Source organism: Strix uralensis, chromosome 11 (genome assembly GCF_047716275.1).
Source record: "Strix uralensis isolate ZFMK-TIS-50842 chromosome 11, bStrUra1, whole genome shotgun sequence".
NCBI classification, from domain to species: domain Eukaryota; kingdom Metazoa; phylum Chordata; class Aves; order Strigiformes; family Strigidae; genus Strix; species Strix uralensis.
The window spans coordinates 3,146,537-3,155,592 of record NC_133982.1 but is presented as its reverse complement, the minus strand read 5'-3'; the positions used below and the strand labels follow the sequence as shown (position 1 = coordinate 3,155,592).

The window sequence follows — 9,056 nt, the reverse complement described above, 5'->3', positions numbered from 1 at the left end:
CCTCTGCCAGCCCCCCGCCACCTCCCGGGGTCCCTGCACTGAGACCCGGCAGCTTCCGGGGTTTCTCCCATGGGTTCTCCTTTGGGAAGGACGTGGCCGTGCCGGCACCGACTCCGTGGCCGCGTAATTACTGGGACACCTTGGGCCGAAGCGAAGCGCGAGGCTCTGCCGTGGCACCGCTCCCGGCGGGGTCCCGTCCCCGCGGTGTGGGCCTGTGTCCCCGGTGTGGTCCCAGCCCTGAGGCACGTTCCCTCCTCCGTGGCGTGGGCCCTGCTCCGTAGCACCATCCCTTTGCCACGGTGTGATGGGGGTGCGATCCCCTCCCCACAGCCCGTCCCCTTCCCAAAGCCCCATCGATTCCCTACCACCCTTTTCCCGCAATCCCATCCCCTCCCCACTCCCCCAGGCTGTTTAAATACTTTTAATTACACTGACACAGATTCCTTTTCTCTTTTTTTTTTTTTTTTTCCTGCGTTTTTTGGGTTTGTTTTGGTGGGTTTTTTTTTTTGCTTCAGTTTCTCGTCGTCGATAAAAACACCGTCACTGCCAACGCCAGGAGGGGCGGCCACCGGCCCCACCAGCCCCCGCAGCTCCTTCTCCACGCTGCCACAGGGTCGGGGACGCTGGGGGACGGGACGGGGAGGGGACAAGGGACCGCTAAACCCTCCAGGTGCTCGCTGGATGCTTGACACCTTATGTACAGGGTGGAGCCGCCGGCGTCAGCCCCCGTCTCGGCCCTGCCCGGGAGGCTCCAAACCCGCTCGTCCTTCCCCGGCCTCACCCGGGGTCTCCGCTCGGCGCCCAGGAGGGTCCCGGGGAGGTCCCCGCTGCCACTCAGTTTGTGTACACCTGAGTCCCGATCACACGCATGATCTCCTTCTGGATTTTGGGGTCCTGAGTATTGATATTGGCGTCTCCCACTTGGCCGTCTTCGTACCTGGAAGGGGAGAAGAAGGGGGTGACGGGGTGTCCCGGGGGGGGTGTCCCATGGGTGCTGGCGAGGTGGGCGCAGCCCAGGACTCACACAAAGAAGAAGCGGGTGCAGACATGGTCCGAGACGGGGCAGACCCAGATGTTGCCGTGTTTCTGCAGGTCCTTGGAGGTGATGACTGCGGGGGGAAGGGGCTATCGGAGCGGGGTCCACGCTGGGCGCAGCCTGCCGTGGGGACCCTCCCTCCCTCCTCCACCCGCCCAGTGAGGCAGGGCTGTGGGTGCTGCCCGTCCCCTCCCGTTGTCCCCCCAACCCCTCCCCGTGTCCCCACACACCTTCGCAAAGCGCGATGCAGTTCAGGTTGCGGCTCTGGAGGAAGCGGGACTGGATGGAGCGGGTCTGTGGGGAGAGCAGCGGCGTTACCCTCCCCGACCGGGCTCGGCACAGTCCAGCCCCAGCACCCCTGGGTGCCGTGTCCCCGTCCCCATCCTCCCACGGTGTCCCCCGGCCCGTCACCTGGGGGATGGTGTTCATCCGGTTGTACCTCTGCACCAGCTCATCCTTGGAAGGCATCCGGTGCTGCCCTTTCCCCATCCCTGCAGAGAAGCGAGGCGGTGGCTGTCACTCCCGGGCAGAGAACACCCCTGGGGTGACGCAGGGGACGCATGCCACAGACAGGGACGGCCACGCTGGGTGCTCCCGCCCTGCAGTTGAACCCTGGGAACCCCCCAGAAGTGGGCGCAGCCACTTTCAGAGCCTAGAAAATGGTGGGGTTTTAATTCCCCGGTGCATCGAAAAGCCCCAGCTTGGCTGGGAAGAGGCCGGTACAGGTGGGACAGACGCAGGATGCTGCTTGCTCCCGCCCGGCTCCTCCAGGCAGCACGTTCCCGACATCCCCAGGCCCATGCAGGGAGCAGGGGTGGGAGCGCAGGCAGGACTGGGCAGCGCAGGCAGCCTCTTACCTGAGTATCCAAAGGAAATACTGGAGATGGGGCTCAGATAGATGCCCTTGCCATAGGCTGCTCCATGCAGCTTGCAGGAAAACACCAGGGTGAGCGAGGCAGGATCACCCCGATGGCTCGGGCACGGTGGCGGAGGCAGCCTGGCCTCTGCAGGCAGCCTGCCTGCATCCCTCCCTGCCTGCCTGCCTGCCCCGGGGAGGGGTGTCGGGCGCGGGGGAGCGTTACCTGCAGTTTGGTGTAGGAAGCGTTGACCAGCCCGTTGCGGAGGATGGAGTGCCAGTTCTCAATGTGAGAGCCACTGGAAAAAAACAACACCCCCCCTGCCGTCAGCCCCACGGCAGCCGCCCCACGGCGCCCGCTTTGGGGGGCTCCCGCTGCCCCCCAGCAACTCACTGGAAAGCGAAGGTGCTGCCGTAGAGTTTCTTGGCAGTGCGGAACCGGGCTTCCTTGGCCGGGGGGCTGCTGAGCAGGAGGAACTGGTGGGAGGTGTGCATGAACTTCAGCTGCTACCAGGGGAAAGGGAAGAGCAAAGGCAGAGCCGGCAGGGAGAGAGGATGGACAGGCAGACAGACAGACAGAGATCAGGCACGGCAGCCCGGCCCCTTGTCCGTCCCAGCTTTGGCTGGCCTGAGCTCACCAGGAGGGCCCGTGGCATCCCCCAGCCCCCATCAAATACCCTCCATCCTATACGCCATATCCCGCCCCCCACGTCTCACAGGCTGCAGAGCCCATCCCAAAGGCTGCATCCTACATCCCAGACCCTTCTATCACCCACCCCATACTCTTCCTCACCCCACAACCCGCATCCTCCAGCCCACAGCCTGTACCCCATACCGTGTCCTGCATCCCATACCCTACACCCCACAACCCACACCCTACATCCCGCATCCCATATCCTACATCCCACACCCCAATCCCATACCCCATGTCCCGCACCCCAAAACCTGCATCCCATATCCTATAGCCTGCATCCTGTATCCCGTATCCTACATCCCCCATCCCACACCCCACAGCCCACATTCCCCATTCCAGACCCTCCATCCCACACACCGCACCCACACCCCGCCTGGAGCCTGGCCAGGCCCCTTACCCTGCTGAGAGGCAGCTTGACGATGTGGGATCTGTTGCTGGAGATTATCCTTGGGAAGAGGAGGAGAAGGAGTAAGAGGAGGAGAAGGAGGAGTAGGAGGAGGAAGAGGAGGAGAAGGAGGAGACGGAAGAGGAGGAGGAGGAGGAAGAGGAGAAGGAGGAGGAGGAGGAGGAGGAGGAAGAGGAGAAGGAGGAGGAGGAGGAGGAAGAGGAGGAAGAGGAGGAAGAGGAGCAAGAAGAGGAGAAGGAGGAAGAGGAGGAAGAAGAGGAGAAGGAGGAAGAGGAGGAAGAAGAGGAAGAAGAGGAAGAGGAGGAGAAGGAGGAGAAGGAGGAGAAGGAGGAGAAGGAGGAGGAGGAAGAGGAGGAAGAAGAGGAGGAAGAGGAAGAGGAGGAGGAGGAGGTGGAGGAAGGTCAGACAGGGTGGCCCCATGCTTCCCTGGGAGTGAGGCCAAGCCAGGAGCCCCAACAGAGCCTGCCCTGAAGCCAGTGGATGGTCATGACCCCCCAGGAGGAAGGGGCCAATGGGGTTGTGCCGGGGATCCCTGCCTGCCCCCCACCCCCAATGCCCTGTCCTGGGGGACGTGGGGCAGTGGGGAGGGGACGTGGGGCAGCGGGGAGGGGACATGGGGCAGCAGGGAGGGGACATGGGGCAGGGGGATGGGGCCGCAGCACACTTGGCCTTACCACTGCAGGAGGGGATGGGCCAGCGGGTCCAGCTTGTCCATCTGCTTCTTGATCTCCAGATAGGACCCCTGGCAGAGGTGAGAGGGGGTGTTGGGGGGACCCCTGGCACCCACCCAACTGTGGGCAGATGGAGATCGGTGCCAAAATTCCACCCCCCGGCGAAAGATCCTGCAGTGGGGAGGGGGGGTCTCAGGTGGGGCCACGCCGGTGTACCTGGGTCATCTCCCGGATGGACATCACGCTGTCCAGGGCCTTCTGCAGCCGCTCGTAGTTCTTCTTCTACAGGTGGGGCAGGGAAGAGGTGGCCATCAGAGGGGCCTCGGGGCTCCCCCTGGCCCCATCACCCCGCAGCATGGGGGAGTGTTGCCCCCCAGAGCTTACCTTGGGGTTGAAGGCAAGTGTTTTGGGGTCGTTGGGGTCCACCACGGAAGGGTAAGGCTCGAAGATGATGCTCTTGCGAGGGGACTCCAGGGCAGCACGACACATGGCCACCAGCAGGTCCACCACCTTGGGGACAGAGCGTGGGGTGAAGGGACGGCACCCCAAGGGGACGGCGGGGTCACCCCGCCGCGTGCGCTCCTACCTCAGCACCCGTGGCCACCTCCTCCGCCGCGCCCGACATGACGCCCAGGGTGTAGAAGGAGAAGACGCAGAGCTCCCGGGTGCACACCGCCGGCTGCAGAGGGGACAGGAGCCATGGGGTGGGTCAGGGACAGTGACACGAGGTGACAGCCCCATAGCTGCCTGCTCCCCGTCACCACACCTTGAGCATGGAGCCGTTCTGGAAGACGTGCTGCTCGTCGCACACCACGCAGTACTCATTGAGCGTCGGGATCCGCTGCTCCGCGTACTTCATGATCTGAGGGGCAGGATGGTGGGAGTCAGCCCCCACGGTGGCCACCGCGCTCAGGAGGATGCTCCAGGCAGTGGGATGGGGCTGAGAGGGACGTGGGGCAGCAGGAAGGATGCTCTGGGAAGTGGGATGGGGCTGAGAGGGATGTTGTGGGGCCATGGGAAGGATGCTCTGGGAAGTGGGATGGAGCTGAGAGGGATGTGGGGCCACAGGAAGGATTCTCCAGGCAGTGGGATGGGGATGAGTGGGACATAGGGCAGTGGGAAGGATGCTCTGGGAAGCAGGATGGGGCTGAGAGGGACATGGGGCAGTGGGAAGGATGCTCTGGGAAGTGGGATGGGGCTGAGAGGGATGTGGGGCAGCAGGAAGGATGCTCTGGGAAGTGGGATAGGGCTGAGAGGGATGTGGGGCCATAGGAAGGATGCTCCAGGCAGCGGGATGGGGATAAGTGGGACATGGGGCAGTGGGAAGGATGCTCTGGGAAGCAGGATGGGGATGAGTGGGACGTGGGGCAGCAGAAATGCTCTGGGAAGTGCAACAGGGCTGAGAGGGATGTGGGGCAGCGGGAAGGATGCTCCAGGCAGCAGGATGGGGATGAGTGGGACACGGGGCAGCAGAAATGATGCTCTGGGAAGTGGGACAGGGCTGAGAGGGAGGTGGAGCCATGGGAAGGATGCTCTGGGAAGGATGCTCTGGGCAGCAGGATGGGGCTGAGCAGGATGCAGGACACTCACCTGGACGAGGAAGCCGTACTCCAGCGTTGGGACGTTCTTGCAGTGGCCGCCAACCTGCGACGGAGCCGGAGCAGAGCCAGCTGCGTTATCCCCTTCCCCCCACGCACCCCCACCTCTGCACGGCACCGGCAGCCCCGAACACCACCCTGGCACAGCGGGACCCCTGACATGCCAACACCCTCCTGGGGACGCAGCCACAGCAGGGACGTGGCACCAAGAGGGGGGTAAAACCCTGCAGGACCCCATGGCCGGTGTCCCAGCTCGCCCACGAGCACCCAAGGGTGCTGGGGACAAGGCGCAGGGGAGAAACCCTGCAGGGGCTCCCCCCAAACCAAGGGGGTCCCACCACCCCACGACAAGTGATCCGACCCCCAAACAGCCCCCAGGAATCTGGGAAGGGAAAGGAGAGGAAAGCAAACCCCGAGGCGGGGAGGCACCCACCAGGATGTTGAAGGGGGCGACACCTGCCTGGGTGCTGGCGGGGGGGTAGCCGAAAACCTCCACCTTGGGGTTCTTCACCGTACAGGAGACGGAGCGGTTCATCAGACGGTTGACACGAGCCTCGGGGATGCCCAGTTTGCCCTTGAGCACTGAATCTTGGATGACGGGGAAGCTGGGAGACCTGCGGGCACAGAATCCCCCTGAGCTCCCCGGTTTGTCACCGTCCCCTACTCCTCTGTCACCCAGAGCTGAGTTCACCCCTTTGGCTGGTTTTGGGGAGCAACCTCTACCTCCTTGGGCTCTGGTGGGGAGCAGCAACATCCGAGGGGCGAGTAGGGAAATTGAGGCATGGTGCCAGGTCTCTGGCCACCCAGGGTGAGGGGACAGAGGGTTGGTCCCTTGGGGACACTGTCAGGGTCTTACTTGGGGATGGGGGAGAAGATGCTGAGGCCAGCACGAAACTTCTTGATGGTGCCGCTCGTCTTGAACCAACTGTGCCGCTTCTCCTGCTGGGTCTTCAGGAAATCGTTGCTGAGATGTTTCCATTGCTGGGATGTGAACATGCCCAGGATCCTGGCAGAGAGGTGGCATGGGTGCCCGAGCGGGGTGCCAGCACCCATGGGTGCTTCGGTGCCCTCTGAGCCTGGTGGTTGGGTGGTCTGAGCCACCCAGCTTCTCCTCTTCCCCACGCAAAGCCAGTGGCGAGCCCATCACGGGGTTTTGTGGCAGATAAAAGGTGGTGGCGTGGGGACATGTGGCACCTGGCTGGTTTTGGGGAAAAACCCTTGGACCACCCCACCCACCACCTTGGATGCCCACCGCGTTTTGGCTCTTACTTCTTCAGCTGCAGACCCAGCCCGAAGCCCTCCTTGTTGGACGGCTGGAAAACCTCGATGGACGGTTCTGAGTGGAGAGAGGGGAAGACAAGCCATCAGTGCCACCGCTGTGCCCATCCTGAGGGCACAGGGGGACACCACGTCCTGCCCGTCCCCACTCACCAGGGCCATCGAGGTACTGGGAGAGGGAGAAGCGCAGGCGGAGGACGATGGGCTCCGTCCGCAGCACCTTCCACGCCGTTGCCACCTCCTCCTGCCAAGGGAGAGCCACGATTTGGCCCAGCCGTGGGGACCCCCAGCTGGGAAGGGAAATTTGGGGACCTTCCCATATACCAGTGCTGGCGGGGGCACCCCAGGGACTCACATCGAGGAAGCTGATGTTCACGTGGAGGTCAATGTCCACGTCGTCGATGGTTCCATACTCCCTGCGAAGACACGAGGCAGGGTGAGGCTGGCACGGTGTCGGAACCGCTGTCCCCTGCGCACCGTGTCAAGGCGGGCAGGCTCGTGTGGCGGTGACGGGCACGTGGGGCTCCCCGTGCATCAAGTGTGTGCACCCCTGAGACTGGGATGCCACAGCCGGGTGCCCTGGGGATGCCACAGCCAGGTGCCCTGGGGATGCCACGGCCGGGTGGCCCAGGGATGCCACAACGGGGTGCCCTGGGGATGACACAGCTGGGTGCCCTGGGGATGCCACGGTTGGGTGGCCCAGGGATGCCATGGCTGGGTGTCTGGGTACAGCACAGTTGGGTGCCCAGGGATGGCGCAGCTGGGTGCAGGGGCTGGCAGGCGGCGGGTGCACCCACCTGACGGCCACGGCATTCTCGCTGTAGATCTCCTTCACAGCCTCGATGTCGGCGTCCAGCTGTGGGTGACGGTACAGGTCGGCGGCACAGGTCCCCTGCAGCACAGCACCCCCCGGCACCGTCAGACCCAGAGCCTCCCTGCAGCCCCGTGCTCAGGATTGGGCTCAGGCTGGGGGTCCCTGAGCCCCCCCATGGCACCCATGGGACCCAGTACCCATGGCGCTTACCTGGACGCCATAGAGGAACTCCTCGGACTCATTGTCCCCGTCAGAGTCATCGTCCGTCCAGTACTGGCCCTTGAGGTCCTGGGGGGCAGAGGGTTGGGGGGAAGCGGATTAGGAGGGGCAGAAGTTTGGGGGGCAGCAGGGATGGGGGGAGAGGGTTGGAGGTAGCAGGTTATAGGGGAGAGGGTTAGGGGGTGGACTGGGGGGAAAGGGGATGGGGGAGAGGGTTGGGGGTGGATTGGGGGGAGTGGGTTGGGGGAGCAGATTAGGGGGAGTGAGTTGGGGGGAGAGGGCTGGGGGGAGCAGGTTCTGGGGAGCAGATTGGAAGCAGCAGGTTGGGGGGCAGCAGGTTGGGGGAGCTGGTTGTGGGGAGCGGGTTGGGGAGAATGATTTGGAGGGAGCAGTTTGGGGGTGAGTGGGATGGGGAGCAGGTTGGGGGCAGCAGGGCGGGGGCAGTAGGATGGGGGTAGCAGGTTGGGGGGAGTAGGATGGGGGCAGTAGGGTGGGAGGAGCAATTTGGGGGGCAGTGGGATGGGGGGCAGCAGGATGGAGGAGCAGGTCGGGGGGAGTGGGATGGGGGAGCAGATTGGGGGGGGCAGGTTGGGGACAGCGGGATTGGGGAACAGCGAGATGGGGGGAGCAGGATGGTGGCAGTGGGTGGGGGCTGCACACGGAGCCGCCGGGGGGGCCCCAGCCAGTCGCGAGGGGGGGGTCCTCCCCCGTCAGCCCCATCCCCCTGCCATGCCGGGGGACACAGGGACACACGGGGATGCCGGGGCCCAGCCCCCCCTCTCGCCTCCCGCGCCGAGCAGGCCCCGTCCCACCGCCCTCCCCGGGCCCCCCCATCCCCGCGGCCTGCTCGCTCTGCCGGGCCGTGTGGGGGGTGTCCCCGTGCCCCCCGCGTCCCCCCCGGCCGGTGGGACCCCCCTCACCATCTCAGCGGCGGCCGGCCGGGCCTGCCACCGCCTCCATGCTGCCGGGCGGGCGGGCGGCCATCGGGCCTTGACGTCAGGCCCCACCGCGGGCCCCGGCGCCACCGCCGTCACCCGGCAACGCTGCCGCTGACGTCACCCGTGGGGACCCCCACACCCCACGGTACCCTCGGTACCCCCTGACACCCCCTGGTACCCCCCAGCAGGGAACTGGGACCCCCGGAATCGGGGTGGCCATAATGGGGACACAGGAGGCCAGTGGGGCTCCCCAGTGTCCCCAGTACAGGACCCCCATGGTCCCCGTAGCCCCAGCTCAGGGTCCCCACAGTCCTCAGCATAAGGTCCCCCATGAGGTGGCCATGTTGGGTGTCCCCACAGTGTCCCCACTGTCCCCAGTACAGAGTCCTCGAGGCCCCAGCTCAGGGTCCCCCCAGTCCCCGGCACAGGGTGGCCATCTTGGGTCCCCATATGGCTGGCACGGTGACCCCACAGCCTAGGACAGGGTCCCCAGTGTCCCCAGGGCAGGGTCCCCACGGTCCCAGCACAGGGTGGCAACCTTGGGTC

At 65.1% G+C, this 9,056-nt stretch overlaps 1 protein-coding gene across 5 annotated transcripts; it reads right to left on the bottom strand.

Moving 5' to 3' along the window:
* Positions 1-417: 417 nt before the first annotated feature.
* Positions 418-8,581, bottom strand: PARP6 (poly(ADP-ribose) polymerase family member 6). 5 transcript variants are annotated; one of them, XM_074880854.1, is made up of 22 exons: positions 8,493-8,581; positions 7,564-7,641; positions 7,337-7,431; positions 6,895-6,955; positions 6,693-6,783; positions 6,531-6,597; positions 6,118-6,267; positions 5,722-5,875; positions 5,254-5,307; positions 4,430-4,525; positions 4,250-4,342; positions 4,048-4,173; positions 3,880-3,945; positions 3,667-3,734; positions 2,984-3,032; positions 2,287-2,396; positions 2,119-2,191; positions 1,894-1,963; positions 1,448-1,527; positions 1,267-1,330; positions 1,025-1,109; positions 418-937 (listed from the first exon to the last, which is right to left on the bottom strand). In XM_074880854.1, the coding sequence occupies exons 1-22, from the start codon at positions 8,493-8,495 to the stop codon at positions 835-837; spliced, it is 1,836 nt and encodes a 611-aa protein (XP_074736955.1). In that variant the 5' UTR covers positions 8,496-8,581; the 3' UTR covers positions 418-834. The 5 variants fall into 5 exon arrangements, 4 of the variants coding, with proteins under 4 accessions (XP_074736955.1, XP_074736954.1, XP_074736953.1 ...); XM_074880853.1 differs by having other exon boundaries at positions 419-937; positions 2,287-2,399; XM_074880852.1 differs by having other exon boundaries at positions 420-937; positions 5,695-5,875.
* Positions 8,582-9,056: the final 475 nt, after the last annotated feature.